This window comes from Miniopterus natalensis, chromosome 18 (assembly GCF_054644295.1).
Source record: "Miniopterus natalensis isolate mMinNat1 chromosome 18, mMinNat1.hap1, whole genome shotgun sequence".
In the NCBI taxonomy this organism is placed as follows: Eukaryota; Metazoa; Chordata; class Mammalia; order Chiroptera; family Miniopteridae; genus Miniopterus; species Miniopterus natalensis.
The window spans coordinates 18,535,142-18,559,353 of record NC_142098.1 but is presented as its reverse complement, the minus strand read 5'-3'; the positions used below and the strand labels follow the sequence as shown (position 1 = coordinate 18,559,353).

The 24,212-nt window shown below is 41.8% G+C and overlaps 1 protein-coding gene across 1 annotated transcript in view; it reads left to right on the top strand.

The window, feature by feature from the left end:
* PLCG2 (phospholipase C gamma 2) overlaps positions 1-6,531 on the top strand; it is a 121,175-nt gene extending 114,644 nt beyond the window's left edge. The window contains exons 31-32 of the mRNA XM_016196971.2: positions 4,910-5,094; positions 6,056-6,531. Coding sequence (XP_016052457.1) covers positions 4,910-5,094; positions 6,056-6,098 — 228 coding nt within the window. The 3' untranslated portion in view covers positions 6,099-6,531. The remainder of the gene's footprint in view (positions 1-4,909; positions 5,095-6,055) is intronic.
* The last annotated feature ends 17,681 nt before the right edge of the window (positions 6,532-24,212 follow it).

Here is a 24,212-nt window from a genome sequence, read left to right as displayed (position 1 = left end):
TCTTGGTTTTTATCTTGGTTGTTATTTATTTAACAGGTTCCTCCCATTGCTTTTTATCTGTAGTTGTACACCTGTGCTTATGTCTTATTTGGGCTTTCACACATTTCTAGATTAGATAATGGACTCTCTAATTCATTGATTCTGTTTGTGTTTTTCCCACAAAACAACCCAGCTCTTGCATTTATTTTATATTATTATATTTTGGTTTTCTCATTCAACCATTTCCATCTTTATCTTTACAGATTCAGTCTGCTCTCCTTAAACCTCTATTCATTTTATAACTCCTGTGTCTGGATGCTTAATTCATTTTTTTTTTTTCTTTTCATTTTTGTGGCTCATGCAGTGGGCACTGAAGGCTGTGCACAAATAGAAGATTCAGGGCAAGGTGGGCTTCACTTTTCTGAAATGCCATCCAGAGAAAGAGATTTGGGAAGTGGCCAGGACTCAGGCCATGGTCAGCTGCTTGCTTGAGGGATTGGGACAAAAGTAGACACAGCCCTGCAGTCAGGACACAGGCTGTGATCTGTAGGGTGTCTGAGAACCCAGAGCCCCACACCATCAACCTAACACTGAGCTGACCCTCCCCTTGGGAGCCCCTTCCCCCCTATTTACAACATTCAGAAAAACGGATACCAACATATAGATTCAAGGGAGGAATCAACTTTCCCATCCGATGAGCTTACACATTAAAAATTTAAAGCACTCAAGGAAAATAATGCCAATATAGCTAACAAATGTAAAAGCAAGAGAATTCAAGCCAGTGAATCTGAAAATAACTGAAATAAATGCATTTTTTTTCCCCAGAGAGAACCCGATGAGTAGTATTTTAAAAGAACCCGTCTTACTGTTAATCAAGAACATGTAGGAATGAAAGGATCAATTAAGAGACCCTAAAAATACAATGTGAAAAATTATGAAAAAATTGCTTTAAAGCTTAATAAGTGGGAAATTCCAAGGAGGACACAGTTAAGGAAAAAATTAGTAATTATGAAGACTGTGTTGTAGAATTTGCTTTGAACAAAGCAAGACAAGAGTTAAAAAAAAAAAAAAAGGATGGTAGGATGAGAAACTTCAACATAAAATATTTGAGATGTTAATGACAAATTTTCCAGCATTGAAGGACACGAGTACTCCACCTATAAACACAGCAATATAAGTACAGATCCACGAAGAGATACATCATATTGAATTGGCAGAAAGTAAATTATTAAAGAGAAATGAGAAAAAAAGACAGGTTATCTACGGAGGACTGACCAGAGACAGTAATACTTCTACCTACAGCAATAGCAGCCTAGAGACTAAGGCAGGGGTGGGGAACCTTTTTTCTGCCAAGGGCCATTTGGATATTTATAACATCATTTGAGAGCCATACAAAATTATCAACTTAAAAATTAGCTATGAAAAAAAGCTCCTAGATTTACTGAATTTCAAGTCCTGCCTGTGGTTGCTTTGGCAGGGCTAATCCAGGACGTTCCCCACCCCTGGACTAAGGGATAGCTTCAAAGTTGTTTAAGATACAAGCTGTAAGTCTTAGACATTCTGTATCCTAATAACTACCATTCAAGAGTGAGGGTAAGAATAATTTCTGACATACAAAGGCAGATCACTTAGTACTAATAAACCTTTGTTTAAAAAAGCCTACCAAACTACTTACTCTTAATCAAAAGGGAATAGAATGCAGGAAGCATGGTGAGCAAAGAAATCAGTAAATATATTAGGAAACACAAATAACGAAAGACTTAGAAAAGAAAAACAAACTGAGTTTTTGTGTGAAAACTCAGACTCAAAACCAGGTAACAAGTGTCTCAACATTCTAGGGAAGGAGGGAGTCTTGACCGGCGGGAGGGGGGTTGCAGTGAGCAGTGCTCTATTTCTTCACTTGGTGGTGGCTCCATAGCTGTTAGCTTTATTAAACTGTACACAGTAAGTCCTCACTTAGCGTGATCAACAGGTTCTTGAAAATGGCAACATTAAATGAAACAACGTATAAAGAAACCAGTTTTACCATAGGCCAAGTGGTGAAAACAAGTTCCTACAGCTTATTTCTGGTCACAGAAACATCACCAAACCTCTAAATTATGACCCAAAACACTTCTAATGTTGAACATTGAAATAATTGTGAGCTAGACGTACATTTAAGGAAAATTAATAAAAACAAGTACTATAATTCTTTTCCAACCCGCTTATTCCACTTCAGGGCTACGGATGGCCTGAGGCTGTCCCAGCAGCTGGACAGGACTCCCGTCGCAGGGCACACTCACCCACACCACACTCACTCAGACAGGGCCAGTGTAGACAGGCCAGTTCATCTTATGTGCACATCTCTGGGATGTTGGAGGAAGCCAAGGTACCTGGAGAAAACCCACAGAGACATAGGGAGAACATGCAGACTCCACAAGGACAGTGGCCCCAGCTGGAATTGACTTTTTTCTCATCCTAACAGAAGGACGTTGAAAGAAACAACGTTATTTAAGGCCCTGCTGTATATGTTTACTTTTCTGAATATTACGCACTTTTAGATATGATTTTATATATGTGGAATACTAAGGACTAAATTACATAACATATAAAAAGCTTTGGAATTCAGAAAGGAGATATAGGGCTTTAATTATAGAAATATTAGTAGAAAAGGTAGACGTTGAACTTAACCTGAATAACCAATAGTCATTACATATATGAAGGCAACAGAAGTTGTTTTCTTTTAGGTGGAGAGAAGGTGAAAAGAGACCATTTGTAGCACAGCGTTAATACTTAAATGGGGTGTTTTGCTGTATTTTATTTTTAATCCTCACATAGGATATATCTTCATTGATTTTTTAGAGAGAGAGGAAGGGAGGGAGGGACGGAAGGAGAAGCACAGATGTGAGAACACCGATCAGTTGCCTCTTATGTGCCTCAACCAGGGATCGAACCCGCAACCTAGGTATATGCCCCGACTGGAAACTGAACCCATAACCTTCCAGTGCAAGGGACGGTGCTCCAACCAACTGAGCTACACTGGCCAGGGCTACTTTGCTTTATTCTTAATGGGAAGGAAAGCTGGTCTCCTTGAGAAAGGGCATACATTTAAGCAAAGTCATTACTGACTCTGCCCAATGCCTCCTTCAGTGCACTGAATTAGTCACCAAGGACTGTCCATTTCACCTTCACACCTTGTGCAAAGCAAATCGTGTTTTTACTCTGCACTTTGGCGAGTGGCTGGAATAACCTTCACTGTCGTTCTCCCTGCTCTCCAAAGTCAGGGTTCTCCTGGGGCTGTCCACAATGGTTAAGGTCATTAAGGTGGAAAAAAAATTTGCAGAGCAGGGTATGGTCGTCTGAGTCCATCGTTGTAAACATAAATGACAAAAGCATCTCATTTGTGTATACTGATGCACATTTTTGTCACACCAGTGGCTCTCATTTGAACTGCTCCATCATGGCAGCGGCCAGTTTTTACATAATAATTGTCAGCAATCTTTTAAAAACATCGACTTCCTCTCCTCCTATGCTGAAACCCAAAGTCCTTACCCTGATCAGCTTTTTCTTAGCATAACAGAGGGAATATTTTGGCTTAGACAACTGCAAATTTTATGGGTAGTGCTTGCTTCAGTCATGTCTGGATCCAGGTGCTCTCCACTGGTTCTGTCTCCTCTCTTGGCTTCATTCCCAGCCTTCTCTATATGATAGCAAAGGGCCACTGGCAACTGGGAACATTCATCACTCTCTCAGCTGATCCCTGAGAAAACAAACTCTCTTTTTAGCAAGAGTACCAACCAGAGTCTCAGAAAAGGAGATACCAGGCTTTAATTATAGAGGCATTAGCAGAAAAGGCAGACTTGGAATTTAACCTGAATAACCAATAGTCATTACATATATGAAGGCACAGAAGTTGTTTTCTTCTAGGTGGAGAGAAGGTGAAGAGAGACATTTGTAGCACGGGGTTAATACTTAAATGGGGTGTTTGTTTTGCTTTGCTTTACTCATGTGAATACTTTTAATTGGGCTTGCTTGGGTCATGTGCCTGGAGGTGGTGGTGGGGAGCAAGACATCATTACTGGCTAGAACTGAGTCACATGCCCATCTCTGGGAACATAACCTGTGTTCCCTTGGCTTTTGGGGTGGGGTACAGCCCTATTGGGATAATTCATATAACATACAGTTCACCCATTTAAAATGTATATAATTCAGTGGCTTTGAGTATACTCATAGAGTTGTTCCGCCATCACCACAACCGATTTTAGAACATTTTCATCACCCCTAAAGGAAACTCCTGCTCATTAGCTGTCTCCACTCACTTCATCCCCACCCCAGGCAACCACTAATCTCCTTTGTCTCTATGAATTTGCCTGTTCTGGATATTTCATATAAATGGAATCATGGTATGTGGTCTTTTGGACCTGGCTGCTTTCCTATAGTGTAATGTTTTCAAGGTTCATCTGTGTTGTACGTTACCCTGCCTTTTAATAAGGCCCTTTGTGAGACCTTAAGTGACCTGCTGGCTCCTGCTTACCTTTCTGTCCTCATATTAGGCTGTTCTCTCCCTGGCCTGCTGGGTTCCACTTTATGCACAGAGCTGCTTAGACCCTTTGCATTGGGATAAGGGCCCGAAGGTTGCTTAGACCAGTGAAAAACCAGATTTGATTAAGAAATGGGATCAATGGACAATGCATTTGTTGTTCCAGTGTTTCACTATAAAGCCATCCTTTATTGTGAATGAGGGTTTGTTAAACTGCTTGCTTCCAATGCAGTTGATTGATAATATCCAATATTATCTTTGGTTAAAATAGGCCCTGGATTTTCTGGGATAATCCCAGTTGCAAAGCTTCTGCCTTGTGCTTCCTTCAGTCACGGTCTTAAGAAGCCATGGCCCACCTTCAGGTTTGGAAGACACTGTCACCCCATGGTTGTTTTCTTCTCTTCTCTGCAGGAAAGTGAAGAGGAACTGTACTCCTCTTGTCGCCAGCTACGGAGGCGGCAAGAAGAGCTGAACAACCAGCTCTTTCTATATGACACACACCAGAACTTGCGCAATGCCAACCGGGATGCCCTCGTTAGAGAGTTCAATGTCAATGAGAACCAGCTTCAGCTGTACCAGGAGAAGTGCAACCGGAGGTAGGTCAGCCCCTTCTCCACCTGCAGACCCTCAGGTCTCACTCCTCAGCAGTGACATTGGGCACCTGGGGCCAGGCTTCGGGAAGGCACCATCTCTAGAAATCCTTTGACTGATGCCCTCGACTCCAGCTCTCTTTGCTCGCTAAGTGAATTTATAGAGTATCTTAAGTATCTTATATGCCCCTTCCCCTAAGTGGATCTATCATCACTAGAAGGACACTTCAATATACAGTGGCACCTCGGTTTTCCAATGTAATCCATTCTGGAAGACCGTTCGAGTTCTGAAGCATTCGAAAACCGAGTGATCCACAGCCGACAGTTAGGCCTCAGGATCTTGCCCTCAGCAGGAGCCGTGTGGCATGTTCGACATCCAAGGTGTGTTCGAAAACCAAAGCATTTCCTTCCGGGTTTACGGCGTTTCTAAACCAAAATGTTCGTCAACGGAGACATTCGAAAACTGAGGTGCCACTGTAATAGTGAAAATAAATGATGACCACTACCTTTTAAAGATCCTCTATCGAGTTCCCAGGAATGGGCTAATCCAGTGGTTCTAAATCAAGGCAGAACCCCCCCCCCCCCCAAAGGGATGCTTTTGATTGTGCTACAGACATGCAATAGGAGGTGAGGCAGCCAGGTACACCTAGTGTCCTCCAATGTGCCAGACAGTCCTACTCAACAAAGCACTATCCCCGCAAAGTGCCAGCTTCTAATGGGAAACAGAGTGCAGACTCCTTACCCATATTATTCTCATTTCACCTTTACTTCATTCAGCCTAGCAAGCAGCAATGACCATTGAGGAAATTGAGACTCAGGTTAAATATCTTGCCAAGAAGCCACCTCCCTGACTCTCAGCCCTGTACCATGCCACCATGAATGACCTGCAGATGTGTGGCAGAGAAATGTTACAGAGCACAGGGCCCGTTTCTCAGCCTAGTGGATGATGAAATCTGTTTTATTTCAGGTTAAGAGAGAAGAGAGTCAGCAACAGCAAGTTTTACTCATAGAAGCTGGGTGCATGTGTGGAGGTGTGTGTGTGCGTGTGTTTGCATGTAGAAGAATGTGCTGTATTCAGACCCTGGGATCATGCTAGTCTGTGACGTCATCCTCTCTTCAAGTCCACAGTCAAGATGGCATTCCTGAAGAAGACCTAATCAGCATGAGTTGGGGTGATTTCCTCATAATTTTTTTCATCTTGGACAATTTCTTAACTTATAATTCTCTATAGAGGATCCCAAAATCACATTCCTCGTTTTTGGCCTCTTGTGTTCCAAACCTCATTGAATAAAAGCAGTGAAAATCTTAAACAGTTAAACCTTCTCTGCACGACCTGCACAGTGAGCAGGATTCCTTTTCTGGCCTCTAATTACCCAGGTAATTGACTTCCACGAAGATGAGCCTGCAATGTAAGGAACTAATAAATTAGCTTCTGGAAAGGATTTTAACTAAAAGGCAAACGATTCTACAATTAAAGTCATTGGATTTCACCAGGGCCCAAAGAGGAGCCCTGCCCCTGACTGGCGCATCTGCCCAGCTTCCCTGCCCCCAGTCAGTGGGCTCAGCTAAATGCACATTGGCTGGCTGGCTGGCTGGTTAGAGAGACCTGCTACAGTACCCGAGTCCATGGAATCTCTATTCATTAAGACAATTTCTAGTTAAAGGTGGAGTCTTACTTTGTGACTGGAGTTATTGGGGGTGGGAGGTGGACATCTTGGTACCTCTTTGATTTAAAGAGCCTGTTAGAAACCAGAGACCCGCTGAAGGCTCAGCCAGCTCCTTACTCACCCCTGCTCTGTCCACCCCTGAGCTGGCTGCATGACTACAGGGAGGCTCTGGGTCCACAGCTCCCACAGACAAGAGGCCACTTTACTGGTTAAATGAGGTGATGCAAGTTAGGCTCCACGGATTACTCAGTTTTCTGTAAGAGCAAGCTGAGCCTTGTGGCTTAAGCATTAGAAGGCTTCAAAAAATCTCAGATGCAACCACCCCGAAGCAGCTAACCCACTTGGGACAAGGTAACACTCCTCTGCATCTTGAGATACAGTTTAATGATTTGTACAGTGTGATGATTTAACAAGGCTTTTTAAAGGTGAGGATAGTGGTCCGGGGCGTGATCAGTAGAATCACAGCTTAGAGTGAATTGAGAACCAACTCAGAGGAAATAAGGTGTAACTGTGAAAAAGACTGTGGTGGGGAGGAACAAACTAGCAAGCAGTAAGACTGGCGGCTTTAATTGGATGGATTGGGTCCTAGAAACCCATTGAGCCCTCCCCTAATTATCGTGGGCTTAGCATACATGTATTGCTGACAAGTTTATTAAAACCAACCAGCTCTCTGATTAAAAGACCTTATCCCTTCATTCCACAAAAATTTCTTGAGCACCACTGTATACCAAGCACCATGCCAAGGTCTGGGGGTACAATGTTAAACAAAAGCTTTTAAAAAGAAATAACAAAGCCATGGTTACTGGGCTTATGGTTACACGTGCTTCTAAAAGAGATGCATTCTACCTTTTAGAAAGCCAGGAGAATAGGTAATAGTCTGACCAAGGTGGGGCTCTTATTTTGTGACATTTTAGTTATTCCTTGACTTGGGAATTCTTTTATTTGGCAGCCAGTAACTGAGGGAAGAATATTCCTGATTGTAGCTGATGTTCAAAGCAGCTTTCAGGAAAGACTGGATGAAAAAAGCACTGAGCTGAAGGCTGCAGAGAAGGAATTTACATATTCTATAGCCAGTGGCCCATCAGCCACTGGAGCCTGATTACTGCACCCCCCCCCCCCCCCCAATACCTCTACAGGCTCCATTATTATCTCTACACAGCAGAGCTCTGATTTTGCTGTCATCACCTGTTTTCAGCTCAGGAGTGAGTAAAAGACATGAACCTTCACACTTTACTCCATTTTAAAGCCAAAAAGCTAAGCACAGATTAAGCAGAACAGTGACAGGAACATCCTTTCTGCTTAAAATGGATGTTTTGCTACCATATCAAAGAAATTGAGAAGTGGTAGCATAGAAAGCACGAGTTAAGCATCTTTCAGCTGCCACTGTAACATCCATACCCAGCCACATGTGCAGAGAGCAGGCAAGGGATGGTGAGGGGGTGTACTGTAACTGGTGCTGGGAAGAACCTTTTCCCCAAAACTGTCTCCTCCTAGGTGCTATAATAACTTGAATCCACCATTAGAGAGTATTTGCTTTGGTTGCTACATTCTCATAATAGGGTAACACATGAATCTGGATTCTTGGTGGTAGGATTCTCTCAGGAAAGACACAGAAGGAAAAAGTGAAGGTTGCAGATGACATCATTGCTCTTTGTAGAGGCTGCCTAGATGCCATAAAACCCAAGTCCTATAAAATATCCAGCTGAGATTATGGTTTAATAGTCATGTGTTAAGCATAGTTAAGTCAGATCAAGCAGAATAGTGACAAGAACATCCTGAAATACAGCAGCAGCATTGATGGACCAAAACCATGATTGTGTATGTGTTAAATCGTTTTTGTTCATCATGTCCCTAAGGATGTTATTGAGGCATCAGTTATTACATGGAAAAATAAAATGAGGAGGCTGGTTAGGTCATTTGAGTTTGGAAAATTTAGATTATACAAAGTTAAATATTTTTTTCTGTGAAACTTGGATATTCTAATATGCACAGTTAAGGGGTATAGAATATCACATTTCCTATATTTGATCTCAGGACCCTTTTGCCAAGGACTGTCTCATGGGACTAACATACAGTGGAATACATTTGAAGACTTGCTGCTCTTTATTAAGAAGGCAGCCAGGCAGCATAATCGAATAATTTACAGTTGAACCTTGAACAAGGTGGTTAGGTGCACTGACCGCCCCCTCACCACTGTGCAGTCAGAAGTCTGCATATAACTTCTTACTCCCCCGAAATTTAACTACTAATAGCCTACCACTGACCAGAAGCCTTACCAATAACATAAATGGTGGATTAACACATATTTTGTACAATATGTATTATATGCTGTATCATCATAAAGTAAGCTAGAGAAAATAAAGTATTAAGAAAATCATAAGGAAGAGAAAATACATTTACAGAATTTATTGAAAAAAAAAAATCCACATGTAAGTGGACCTAGGCGGTTAGAAACCTGTGTTGTTCAAGGGTCAACTGTATATGCCCTGTGACCTAGTTAAATAAAATCTGAACTTAAGCCACCAAGGCCAATGTCTGTAACCTGGGCCAGCCTTACTCAGAGCATAGGTCTACCAGAGCTTTCCAGGGAATACAGAGGCTGGAAGAGTTTTAGGGGATCAACTCTCAGATCCCTGCCTTTCTATTGTACACTTTCTTAAGAATCATCCTACTAAGAAAACGCGCTTTTCTCCCTCACAAAAGAAAACGTATCTTTCCCCATCTTCAGTCTTACCGTAGAGCACGACTCAGGGTATAAAATTCAAAATATGGGTGTTTAGAGAGTGAAAGCTTCTTTATAGCAGGGTACAAATCCCTTTGCAAGTCTGGTGGTTCCCAATTCTTTGCTTTCAACAAAATAGAAGGAACACCCAAGATTTCTGAATATTTTAGCATGTAATTCCAAAGGAGTTGGAAGAATTCAGTTATCCTGCTATCACAAAACTTGTGTTCCCATCTACTTATCTGTGTGAACAAGGATTATCAACACTTTCATACAGGAAATTTAAAAGGAGATTAGAACTGATGCTGCACTGTGGCCATTCTAGCAAAAATAATCTTACTCTACAGAGAGATGAAATAACTGGGCGAAGGGAGAAGCCTTCTCCATCTCGTTGAGTAATACACTGCCAGTGAAATTTTACTATGTTTATTAATTTGTTAAAATCTGTACTACATTTGTTTATTGACTAAGTTCAATCCAGAAGAAACATTTTAATAGAGAGCCTTATGATTATAGGCTATTATGTAATTTTGTTACAGATCTACAATTAAGCAATAAAAAGGCCAAAAATAATTAAGCTAAAATTTCGAGGGGGAAGCAGATTAAAAATACAAATTCGAGGAGTAAAAGGAAAAACGTGGCATTTCGTACTATTAAAAATGGCTTCCTTCATGTAATATTTGAGAGGATGAGCGTGCCCACCAAGTAAGTATTGGGTTAGAGCCTCTTGGCTAAATTTATAAAGGAAGGTAGCAGTTTTATTTAAAGATGCACTATAGACAATATGCCAGCACTTACATCCTATGCAACTATTTATGATGAAACATTTTAGACAAAAAAAAAAAAAAATTCACTTAAGAGGTATCTGAGCATGAAATGTCAAGTTGCTCATCCAGGGTCACTAAATGATGAGTTGTATTTGGAAGCGGGGAAGATGGCTGAAAAGGGCCTTAATAATGTTAAGTCTTAAGTGGAATGTAGCTTAACTTCCCACTTGTATGATATTTAACTTTTGGGAGGCAACCCTAGAAGCCATATTCTAGCCAATAAGAAGCTAATAAGTAGATTAAGGAATATGCAGAATTACAAAATTGGCATTTGGAAAACACTCAATGATTTGTCTCAGGTTTTTAATTTTCAAAATATTTTCATCTCAAAGAGCCAGATTCCACAATGATCCTGTCTCAGAGATTTCCACATTTTTAAAATTTTTCATTAGGCTTTAAAAAGCTGCATTTGTAAACTTGTGTTTCATTATTAAAGCTTAACTTATTTTTTATATAAATAGTGTGTGCTTGTGTGTACATAGAGAATTGTGTATATGAGTCACACACATGTTGACTATTGTTAATGTGAAAATTAAATGGTTGTATCACATTTTTAAAAAATAAAAAATTTGGTCTAAATGAATGCAACAATCTGTCCAGAACTGTTTTTTTTTCCTTTTTAAAAGCTATTCACTTTTTGCTCCCACATAAAACAGTAAATACTTAAGCCATGAGGTAGGTACAGTTATAATTCTTGTTTTTCTTTTTTTAGGACACAAAGTTTTCTTTAATTACTTTTGGGGGGAAGGGACACCATGCTTCTACCCAATTAAGAGAAACATTTTTAACTGTACAGAGGTCTTTCATTTTTTTAACACTTGTCATGCCATGAATTCATAGGGAATGGGTGCCAGCAGCTCAGGCTCCTTTTCATTGGTTCTCACAGTGTGCTTCCCTGGGTGCTGCAGGCTGGTGCTGAACCCAGGTACCTTGCTCTTTGTCTTTTTCTGATCACTGGCCCTTACACGTTTCAGGAAATTATCTCAACTCTTAGAGTGCTTAGTATGCTCAATACGTACATTAATTCTCTTGGCAAGAATCTTGCCTTTATTTGTTCACAACAATGCCCACTGCATGCTGGGTGACATTGTAGACACCCACTTTTGCCATGGGAACATTTGTGAGGCCCTTTTTGAACAGTGCCCATTCCCTTGGTTCTACAATATCACCTTTCTTGTAGATGCCCACGTACGTGGCCAAAGGAACAACTCCATGTTTTCTAAAAGGTCTAGAGAACATACAGCAGGTACCTCTCCTCTTTCCCTTTGTGTTGGTCATTTTGGCAAATTACTGGAAGATGGTGGTTCTGGCCAAAAGGCTATACTTCCTTTCTTAAATGTGTTTTTCTGCCCTGTCAGCTCCAACAGCTGGTGTAAAATCATCTTCTGACCATAAGGAACCTGTAAGGCCTGCTGTTCCCTCCAGCTGAGTCTGGTATATACCCCCATCCTTAAAGCTTGCTCAGTTTTTAAGTCTGTGGCATAGGTTTGCAGGGTCAACAGAACACTGTCCTGAAGAAGCTGTCTCCATGATTCTTTGCGCTTGGGGATATTTGTGATTGTTCGGGCTGTCCTCAGGCCTTTCATCATCTCCCCATCCATCCTGGTCTTTGAACTCTGAACTCCTCAGCAAGCATGCACAGGACCTTGTCAAGTGTGGTGGTCAGTTCCTCTTCAGCCAACTGACAGGTTAAGCAGGGGTGGGGAATATCCCGCCCGTGAAATCATTTGGTCTGGCCCTGCCAAGGCAACCGCAGGCAGGACTCAAAATTCAATAAATCTAGGAGCTTTCTTGATAGCTACTTTTTAAGTTGATAATTCAGTATGGCCCAGGAATGATGTTATAAATATCCAAATGGCCCTTGGCAGAAAAAAGGTTCCCCACCCCCAGACTAAGGTTCTTTATTGCCTGAAGGAACATCCAGGAGACATCCAGAAGAACTTTATTCTAAGCTGATATTCATTGATGCTTGAAAAGATGGAAAATTTGGATCTTTTGCTTGGCTTTTCTTATTCAATACCAAAAGGGAAAGGAGCAAAAGTGTTGTGCTAGGAGGAGCTGAGCTCTGAGGTAAGGGGACATGTTTAAGGACTGGGAATAGCAGACTTGGCAATCACTGCTAATTGTCACCAAGACCAATACACTTTTATTTTAGCTATTTTAAAAATGTGTTTTTCTATCCTATTACACTCTTCTGTAGGTTACAAGTCTATCTATGTAGAAACCCAAGTTTACAAAATTAATACATGACTGCTGTCTAATTCATCACTGAATTAAACACTGGAAGAATGTTTGGTGCTATAGAGGATCAATGAGGTAATTATAAGGGCCTGTATTTCTCAGCTAAGGGATAGGGCACACTAGAACTATCAATCACTGTCTTCTTGCCAACAATCCCCAGTGCCCAGGAAGCAATGCTGTGTTATGACTGTCCCACCCCCAATCCTCAGTCACCAATAATTGGATTAGTCACCCTGGTCCAGAAATTTAAACCCCTGCATTAGAAGATGAACAGCAAATGGTAAAAGGAAGGGATTAGAACTGCTAAAAGATCATTTTTAAATGGATAAAATCATAGATCATAAAGATATAAAAGGAACACATGTCAAAAGATGTATTTAACTCATTAATTAACAAGGGAACCGATCATTCAAAGGTGAATTCAAAGAACACTAGTATATAGGCCATCAGCTGTCAGCTATATCTGATTCTATTCCTTCCATTGAGTGAGTCAGTTGATTCCTGTCCATAGAAATGCAAATTGTGTCTAGTGAAGATTCAACTGATCATTGCCCCAGGATATTGACCAGTTTTGCCTGTTTTATTTCAGCATCATGGATGGACAGGAAATCTGATGCCCACTTTATACCACACACAAAAACCAAGCCCAGTAGATTACAGAGCAAAATGTAAAAGACAGTAACATTCATAGAAGGCATTCACAACCTTGGAGTAGGGAAAACTTGCTTAAACAAAACAGCAAAGGAAGACTGCTAAATGAGCCACTAAAGTTCACAACTGGTATTTATCAAAAGATACTATTAGAAGAGTGAAAAGGCAAGAAAGCCAAAGGGTAGAAGAAGATTTGGCAATAATATATCTGACAAAGAACCTCAATAAATACAATTCCATCCCTCCAAGTCAATAAAGACAATCTATTAGAAAAAAATGGACATATTTCATGCATAAACACCTCACAAGAGTACATCCAAATGGCTGTAAGCATATAAACAGATGCTCATTCATTTGAAAGAGAAAACATAAATTAAAACCACAACAAGATATTGATAGTGGGGGAGGGCACGTAATAAGAATAGAGCCGCAGTTGTTTAATAATTATTCACCTTACTAACTACAGATAAGAAGTTTTCTTACAGACCCTGGGAAACTGAAGGATGAAACAAGGCTGTAAAAAGATAAGATGCCTCGATGGGTCCATTACTCAGAAAAGAAATACATTTTGAGAACAGACCAAGGACAGGACATGCTTTGATTTGGTTGCTGTGCCCAGACCCTGACCCCTCCAGGAGTTTGCCTCAGGAATGCTGAGCATTCTCCGGTCCCAGGAACAGGCAGAGCTGTTTGTAACATCATACAAGATTAGTCACCCTGTTACTGGACTTTGAGGTCCTGAAGGCTAGACTGCAGACCCTCCCCTCCCCTTTCCCTGTTATACTTGAAGATCGAAGCTGTATGTAGTTGTCTTCTCCCTCACTGGTATATGACCAGCCAACTGGCGAGGGGGGTCAGAACAGAATTTCCAGGGTGACCGACGGTTCTCCCCATATTGCCGGTATTATTGGAATAATCGCTCACATATGATTCAACCCTGTCTCTGCTTAATTTGGCTCAAGTAGTGTGACAAGCAGCCTCGGACCCCTTGTGTCCACTATCAATATCACTACAGACTTATTAGAGTGGTAAAAACTAAAAAGCCTAATACTACCAACTGTTGGCAATACTATAGGGCAACTGGCATGCTGGGTGTGTAAATCGGTACAAAACTACATTGTAAAGATGCCTGACACTCTATTGAAGTTAACCAGATACATACCCTATGACCCAGCAATTCCACTTCTAATTATATACCTAATAGAAATGTATACATGTACACAACACAACAAGGCACGTACAGGAGTGTCCACAGTTATTCACAATAGTCAAAACTGAAGAGTCCTACTGTCCATTTACGAAGAACTGGTCAATTGTGTGTTTTTACAATGGAGCATATACAGCAATGACAAATGACTGAGCTACACCAACTTGTAACAACATGGATGGATCTTTCAAGTACAAGTTTGAGTGAAAAAAGTTACACACACAAATGTACCGAAGGAAAAGATGGAACAATATAAATTAGCAGAAGGGCAAAGGAAAACATAGGATATTGTAAGATGTAATAGAATAAGGAAGTGAAATTGTATGAAGCCTGGCACATCTATAGAACATGGATACACTTATAAACAAATTGAGAAAAGCAAAACGCAGAACAATGCATACCAAGCGATTCCACCCAAGCATATTTAAAAAACTACATTCAAAACACTATTGCTTGTAACAGACATACAGTTAGATAGGTAAAAGTATAAAAATGGACTGAAAGGAACATTTTGGTAAAGACTGAGTGAGTGGGGAAGGTAATGTGACTGAGAGAGGGAAAGGTAGTTTTAGCTCTGTTCTGTTTTTTTTTTTTAATTCTCACTTGAGGATATTTTTTCCATTGCTTTTCAGAGACTGGAATTGGGGGGGGGGGGGAGGAGAGGGGGAGAGGAAGAGAGAGGGAGAGGAGGAGAGAGAGAGGGAGACAGAGGTGGGGTAGGAGAGAGAGAGAGAAAGAGAGAGAGAGGGAGAGAGAGAGAGGGAGATGATGTGAGAGAGACACATCAACTGGTTGCCTCCTGTACTCAGGGCCGGGATTGAGCCTGCAACCGAGGTATGTACCCTTGGCCAGAATCGAACCCAGGACCCTTCAGTCTGCGGGCTGCTGCTCTAACTACTGAGGCAAACTGGCTGGAGCTCATTTCTTTTTTAAATATTGGAAGTGTCACTGTGCTTGGCACAAATGTAAAAGCAGGCTGGCTCTACCAAAAAGGGATATAGACACATTCAAGCTGTTTCCTAGGTGAAACCTAAACATAATAAATAATAATGAAAAATAAACAAGGGAGAGGTAGGGGTGGGTGTTGGGGAATCAGAGGGAGAGAGACTAAGACAAAAAGAAACAGTACATGATGTGAGCAGCTACCAATTCTGGGTAGTGAGAAAATGCTGTTATATTATTTTCATTTTCCTATATTTTTCTATTTTATTTTCAGAAAAGGAAGTAAGTAAAAATGAAGCTATAAAAAGAAAAAAGATGTGCCAGGTAAATTCTAATAAACATAAAGCTGGTATAATATTAATATCGGACAAAATACAAAGCAAGATAGGTGCCACTAAGAAAGGTAATGTTGTACATCGATAACGAGAACATTGCACCAACAAATTGTAACAAGCACGTACTTTTATGCTGCTCACAGCACAGTTTTGAAATGCACAAATCAGATTGGGGAAGAAAATCAGCAAGTTCACAATTACAGTTTGAGACCAAGAGTTCTCTCAGAAAACTGTAGTTTAAGGAGGCAGAAATATAAAAAAATAAGGTAAGTGGAGCCACTTTAAAATGGAGTCGGAGCTGCTATCCCAGAGGAACTGCCTCCCCTGTCCTATGCCTCAAGCCTTTGGAATGTTAAAACAGGGCAAAATAACCTTTGGACTGGGCCTAGAGCAACATCCTGTCCCAAACAACTGTTTGCGAAGGTAACAAGGAAGCAGATATTGTGACTACTGGACTGATGGTTTCCGGACTGAAAATTAAAAACATTGTTTAGAATTAAAACACTATGTTAGCTTATAGAAATGCCTTCCTTCTATTGATGTAATTGTTCCCCTTGCCTCTGTCTCCTAATAGGAACACTATTTGAGTTTCTGCCTGCATCAGTGCTTCCAGAATAACGACTCTTTTTAAAAAAATCTCAAATACATGCTTGTTACCTCTCACTTTGGCTTATTTTTAGGTTAACGTATCATAAGGACATAGAGAATCTAAATACTGTAAGTCACAAGTTAGACCAAATGCCCACACATACTCCTGCTACCACACACTGAACTTTGCACCCAGTTCAGGCACAGCACATCAACAAATATTGACTGTACACCAAGCCACAGAGCCGGGGTTGGGGGAAGGACTATTTTAACTGCTCTAATACAAGTCCAAATTTACTGCTGCATGGAAGTCACAAACAAAAAGATATCCCCCCTCCCCTCAAAGTGCTTACACTTGAAAACTTTAAAATCTATTTCTAAGATATTTTTTTAGGTCCTGGCCAGTGTGGCTCAGTGGTCAAGCGTGTTGGCCTGCACACCAAAGGGTCTGATTCCCAGTCAAGGGCATGTACTTGGGCTGCAGGTTCAAACCCCAACCCCCTATCCGGCATTTGTGGGAGACAACCAATTGATGTCTCTCTCTCACATCAATGTTTCTCTCTCTCCCTCTCCCTCCCTTCCACTCTCTCTAAAAATTCAATAGAAAAAAATATTCTTCCATGAGGATTTATTTTTATTTATTTATTTAGGTTAAAGGGAAGGGACAAAACTTCTACTCAGAAAAAAAAGAGCTTTAAGTGCATTTATTATAAAAACAATAAAAAAGTTAAAATAAATGATCTGAACTTTTAACTTAGAAGCTAGAAAAACCCCCTCAAAAGTAACAAAGGAAATTAATATAAAAGAAATTCATGAAGCAGAGAGCTAAAATCTAATAAAATTGATAAAATGCTTCTTTTTTAAAAAGGCTAATAAAATAGATAAATTAAGGGAGGGGAAAGAAAGAAAGCAAAATGAACAGTACCAGGTGTTTTAAAAAACGAGTTTTTGTAACTATAGAGATTTAAAAAGAAAGGAAGCAACTAGCTTAGACAAACAGGCATTATATTAAAGTGAAAAATGCCTAAATGTCCAAGAATCACTAGAAATCTGACTCATCCAATTGCAATCAAAGAAGCAGAAGCAGAAATAGCAGCCAAATATCTGTCCCCCAGGTGGCATCAACTCTAGATGACTTTATGGGCAACCTCTACCAAACATTCAACAAAGAGAGAACATTTTATATGTGTGTGCTAAAAAATACATGAGATCCACCCTCTTCATTTTTTTTTTTTAATTGTTTAAATTCTTTATTAACTTTAGTATCCTTAGTAAATGAATATAATGGAGCTAACAGTTTGGTCTGGTCACTGGGCAAATGAGACATTTCTGAGACCTCACAAAAGAGTAGTGTGGATGCTAGAACTAGTTGTGTCCTCTCCTCACAGGCTAGTCACCGCAAGCAGCAGAGGACACTGTGAGAGGGAAGATGCAGTCCAGTCACACAGGACCCGGGAAGCTGCAGGTGTGAGTTCTTGCCCTGGGACAGCAGGATGCAGCACGGCGCCATGGAGCTGCACAGCCCAGGCAGCTGCAATCGACAGTTCACATCTTTACTCAGGAGGAAAACACACACATTTAACAAACTGCTACTCATCCGCTTACATCTTTAAGTGTACAGTACAGTACTGTTAACTATAACCACAATGCTGTACAGATCACTAGACACTTTTCATCTTGCAAGACTGAAATGTTATATCCATTGAACTCCTCATTTCCCCCTCCAGTCAGACCCTAGCAACCACCATGCTACTTTCTGCTTCAATGAGTTTGACTACATTAGATCCCTAAGTGGAATCATTCCGTTTGTCCTCTGTGACTGGCTTATTTCTCTTAGCATAATGTCCTCAAATTTCATGTACGCTGTAGCATGTCAGGATTCCCTTTTTCGTGGTTGAATAATATTCCACTGTGTATGTATATGTGTATATATACCATATTTCCTTTATCCGTTTATCTGTGTATGTACATTTAGATTGTTTCTACATCTTGGCTACTGTGAGTAATGCTTCAGTAAACCTGGGGATGCAGATATCTGAGATTCTGATTTTGATTGCTGGTTTGAAGAACATTTTCATAGCGGCTGCATCATTTTACATTCCAATAGTGTTTAAGTGTTCTAATTTTTCCATATCCTTTATAACATGTTTTCTGTTTTGTTTTACTTTGTTGTTATACATATACATATATATATGTATACACACAGACACACACACATATTATATATATATATAAAATGGCCATGCTAACAGGTGTGAGGTGATATCTTACTGTGGTTTTGATTTGCATTTCCCTTATGATTAGCGATGTTGTGCATCTTTTCACATACCTGTTGGCCAGTTGTATGTCTTCTTTGGAGAATGAATTCCAAGCCCTTTGCCCACTTTTAAATTCGGCTGCTTGTTTTTCTGCTATCAAGTTGTAGGAATTCCTTATTTTATATAGCAACCCCTCATCAGATATATAGTTTGCAATTATTTTCTCCCATTCTATAGGCTGCCTTTTCACTCTTGTTTTCTTTGCTGTGCGCAGCTTTTTTGTTTGATGTAGTCCCACTTGTCTATTTGTTTTGCTGCCTGTACTTTCAATATCATATCCAAGAAATCACTGACAAGACCAATGCCATGAAGTGTTTGTCCTATGTTTTTTTCCTCTGGGAGTTTTACAGTTCCAGGTCTTACATGTAAATCTTTAATCCACTTTGAGTTAATTTTTGTGTGAGGTGTAAGATAAGGGTCCAATATCATTCTTTTGCATGAGAATATCCAGTTGTTTTTTTTTTAATATATCTTTATTGACTTCTGAGAGAGGAAGGGAAAGAGAGGGAGAGCTGAAACATCAATGAGGAGAGAGTTGTCATTGATCGGCTGCCTCCTGCACACCCTGAATCGAGCCTGCAACCCGGGCATCGCCCTGAACAGGAATCGAACCACGATCTGTCAATGCTCAACCGCTGAGCCATGCCTGGCGGGGTGAGAATATCCAGTTTTTGAAGAGACTATCCTTTCCCATAAAAAAAGAATGAAATCGTACCATTTGCAACAACACAGACCTAGAGCGTATTATGGTAAGTGAAATAAATCAGACAGAGAAAGAGAAACACTAATGATTTCACTTATTTGTGAAATCTAAAAAACAAAATAAATGAATAAACAAACAGGCTCAAAAATACAGAGAACATTTTAATGGTTGCCTGATAGGAGAGGGTTGGGGGACTGGGTGGAAAAGGTGAAGGGGTTAAGAAGTCAAATCGGCAGTTACAGGGATGCGAAGTACAGCATAGGGAATAGTCAATAATATTGAGATAACTATGTACGGTGCCAGGTGAGTACTGGAAATATCAGGGGCACCGCTTCGTAAAGTACATGATTCTCTAACCACTATGCTGTGTACCTGAAAGTAATACAATATTGAATATAAGTGAAAAAAAATAATTAAAGAAAAATATAACCAAAAAAGTACTATGTAGTGAAAAAGACAACTGACACAAAGTTAAAAGGCAAGTGTTTGAGAAACTATCCATGTTTTACATCCTACAATATACGAAGAGCAACTGCGAGAGAAGCAGGGAGATGTATGCCCACGCAATTCACCCGAGAGGAAACCCAGAGGTTCTAACAAGTATCTGACACCATCCTATCTGTAGCAATAACCAGAGAAGTGTAAATTTTTAAAAAAAAAAAAGATGAGTTTTACTCATCATTTCAATGTGAAAAAGTTCTGGCAGTGGCGTGAGGGAACTAGGAACTCTGGTGAAAGAATATTTGTACAGCCACGTTGGACATGTTGGAAAGCAAACAAACAAGGTGGCCCACCCCAACCCCCACCCATAACCCCATCTCCCTCACTACCTTTCAGAGTTGGTCTAGGGGTAAGCTATGGGTCTCAGTTCCGGCCAATGGGTGTAAGAAGAGATCACTGGGTGGGCTTTCTGGAAAGCTTTTAAAAAGGGAACAGAAGCAGCTGGCACTCTGTTTGACCTTATCTTCTCTGTTCTTCTTGCCTGCAATCATGTCTACAAGTGCAGCCACCTTCTCAGGACCATGAGATGAGAATCGTTAGAATGAAAGAATGGTCCCTGACGCCACTGTCCCAGATCTGCTGACTTTTGGACTTCTTGTTACATGAGAACAAAAAAACCCCTTTTTCTTTAAGCTACTCTGAGGAAATTTTTTTAAATGAGTAGCTAAATGTATGTTTGATACAGGAGAACCTATCAAAATTCCAATTCCACTTCTGGGTGTCTACCATTAAGATTCATTTGCAGAGGGGTATAAGAGCACTCATAGCTGTGCTGTTTGATAGAGTGGCAAGCTAGAACACGAGTAAACAACACTAAGGAAATGGCAAAATCAGTGGTGGTGTATTTCCACTATCGAATACCATGCAGCTGTTAAAAAAGAATTAGGTATATCGCCCTGGCCGGGTAGCTCAGTTGGTCAAAGTGTCATCCTGATACATTACACCAAGGTTGTGGGTTTGATCCCTGGTCAGGACACATACAAGAATCAACCAGTGAATGCATAAATAAGTGGAACAAGTCAATGTTTCCCCCCCCGCCCGCTCTCTTCAATAATAAAACAAAAAGGATTAGGTATATCCACCTTATTTGATGATTATAAAGAAAACATATCCCATGCCATCATGGTATCAAAAAGTTATCACCCTTCCTGCCCTGGCCGGTGTGGCTCAGTTGGTTAAGCATTGTCCTGTGTACTGAAAGATTGTCGGTTCGATTCCTGGTCAGGGCACATGCCCAGGTTGCAGGCTTGATCCTTGGTAGGGGTGTGGAGGAGGGAGCAGATCAATGATTCTCATCATTGATGTTTCTCTCTCCCTTTCCCTTCTTCTCTCTGAACTCAATAAAAACATATTTTAAAAAAATATCATCCTTCCAGGCTGGGGGCCACCAAGTTCACATGCTGAAGCTTCTCCCTTGGAGCTAGGTTATAGCCCAGCATGTGTGCCCAGGCTGGGGAGCAGAAAGGCAGTCCAAAAGTGAGCTGTCCCAGCCTGTAGACCTTACCCTTGGAAGTAGATGAGCCATCTGGTGACTTTGGGAGTTTGGAAGGAAGTAGGAGAGGGAGATGTACCACCAGCAGATTTAAGTTGACTGAAAGGCACTTGCCCAGGTCACTTTGCTATGACCATTTCTTTGTAGTGAGCAAGATTTCACCTTGGTCAGAATTACCTGAGTTTAATGACAAAGGTATCTTTCCTGGTGCACAAGTCCTAATATACAGAAGGGTAACATTATATGAGTTTGTCCAACTTAGAGATGCTGTGGTCTTGCTAATTCCATTTCAGGTAAGATTTTCAATAGCAAATGGCTATTCGGTGTTAAAAGATCAGGTATCCGGGCCTAGCTGGATGGGTCCAAGCAGGAGCCCTTTGGCCAAAGGAAGCAGGTTCTAGGCAGGCTGGAGAAGTCAGTGCTGAGATGTGGCACCGCTTGTTAGTCAACAGACAACAATTGGGCCTGCAGAAAGGAGGAAGGTGGTCCTTTCGTGGGTCCCATCTCCCCATTCATTCATTCAGCAAAGGTGTGCCAGGCACCTGCTGTGGCAAAGGACAGGGAGGGCAATGGAGAATCCAGGAGCCTCTCACTTAGCATATTGCAAAGGGAACACGTGTTTGGTATCTGGCAGCATTTCACCTCCTTGCTGGGAGATAAGAAACACCTGGGGTGAGGATTCCCAATCCACACAGGCCTTTGGAATCAGAACTGCCAGGGGAAGAGTTTGGAGTCTGCATATGTATATAGCGGGTGTCCCCCCAAAATGTATACACACTTTGAATAATTATTAATTCCAATGGGTTAAATTTGAAAGAAATATCAATTGAGCTGTCAGGTTTTAGTAGTGTATACATTTTTGGGGGAGCACCCTGTATTTGTACTGTGGTAAAGTAGACCTAACATCAAGAGTTCTGAAATTGTTGGTTCTAATCACCCCCCCACACACACATACCACCAGTTCACTGGTTGTTTTGGCTAAAGGACTGAGCCCTAGAGTTTCCCACTCTGCTATTCTGCATGAAATCACTCCTCTGGAGTCTATTTTATTTTTTAAATAAAAATTGTATACATTTGAGGTCTCCAACATGATAATTTGGTATACATGTAGAAGGTGAAATGATTACTACAGTCAAGCTAAGTAACATTTCTCCTCACACAGTTACTTCTTTTGTGAGAAGAGCACCTGAAATAAATCTAGAGATCTAATAAACAGCATGACTGTAATTAACAATACTGTACTGAATACAGGCATCTCTCTCTCTTTTTTCAACCTTGGGCCTCCAGTGTTCTTATTTTCGGGTAGGGCTGGCGTCACAGGCTTCAAGGAAGGGGTAACAGGGAGATCGGTCCTAATCTCAGATGAAACCACCCGGCTGATAAATGCATTCAGCCAAGCGACCAGCACTTACTGGGCTGATGAAGGGACCGTTCTGTGTTCTCTGGATATAGAAGTTGACAAGACAGACTCGGTCCCCGTCCTCCAAAACTGGGACGCCAAAATTCTGGGGGACAAATAACTCTGTCAAACAGTTTCTTACTATATATAAAACAGGAGAGTTTGAACTAGACTGCTTACAGGCAGGTCCAGCCCCAAAATACATGATTCTAGGAAAGGAAGTCAGTCCGATTCTGGAGGCACGAGGCCAGCAAACGTGCGGTCCCCCAGAGGCTAAAAGGGGGCCCCTTTGTAAAGGAAGAGGGCGCACAGGTAACAGGTGGGTGGGGAGTGAGTACCTTTGGAAACCACAGAGTGTGGTCACCTGTGCCCAGGAGCAGACTGTGGAGACTATAGGCAAGGAACTTTTCCAATTCATGGAGAAAGGGGAGATTCAAAAGACTTCAAGCTGGAAATTAAGTGTGCCGAGACTCACATGATGGGGTGATCCGGGACGAAGGCCGCCTCGGGCTGGGCTGGGTGGCAGGGCCCCAGTGATGCTTCCAAGGCCCCCCTCTCTCTGCATTCCTCGGCTCTGCTGTGCTTAACTCACGGCTGCAGCCGGGGGCCCACACAGGACGATCAGAGCACGGCCTCCGCTTTGGGGTAGAAGAGTCCACCGCGGCCCCCCGAAGCCCGCTCGCCCGCCCGACGAAGCGTCCGCCGCCGCCAGAGCTGCTCCAAACCACGCGAGAAAAGCTGCGAGGAGGGCGCTGATTGGCCCACCTTGTCCCAGGGCCTGCGGTCAAAGGTTACGGGCAGGCCTCTGATTGGCCAGGCCTTGCCACGTGCGGTGGGCTCGGGGCGAGGGCTGGGAATGGGTTTCTCCCGTCAGGAAGGGGAGTGGGGTGTCATCGCCTAAAGCGAGGGGTGCTGGCGAACGGTGACAGTTTTAGTTAGACCCTACCTGCTGGTGTTGGCCGCCAAGGCCAGCTAACGGGGGGCCGCTGGCCCCGGGGAGCGCTGCTGGCCCGGAGCTGAGAGGAGGCCTCTGCGCTCGGCTCCTTGCACCCTGTGTGCCGGGCCCCTTGAGCTGCTGGGGTGTGGACAGGAACAGAAGGTAGGAGGGGACGCCCCAGCAATTGCTAGTAAACTTATGAACTCCACGACAAAGTAATACTGACTTTCTCGTAATCACCATGTTGGGTGATTGAGGAAAATAAAACCATTTCTTGGAAAGAATCCCTAGGCCTATGCTGCAGGCTTGAGAAATCCTGTAGCCGAGGTCATGTGATGCCAGCGCTGGTCATTTAGCCTCCAGGAGCGGGTGCTCTTCCTAACCTAGCACCTTCTGCCAGAACACCCAGGACCAGAATGCCACGAAGGAAATCAGATGTTTCAACAGGACTGCTGGGTTCTCTCTCCCCCCACCGCACCCCCTCTCTCTGACTTGAGTAGTTTTTGCATTACCTTTGGGTTCCACTACAGGGCTTTGTCCAATGGGAGCCCCCAACAGGTTAATGGATAATTGCCCACCTACTCCTTGGAAGTG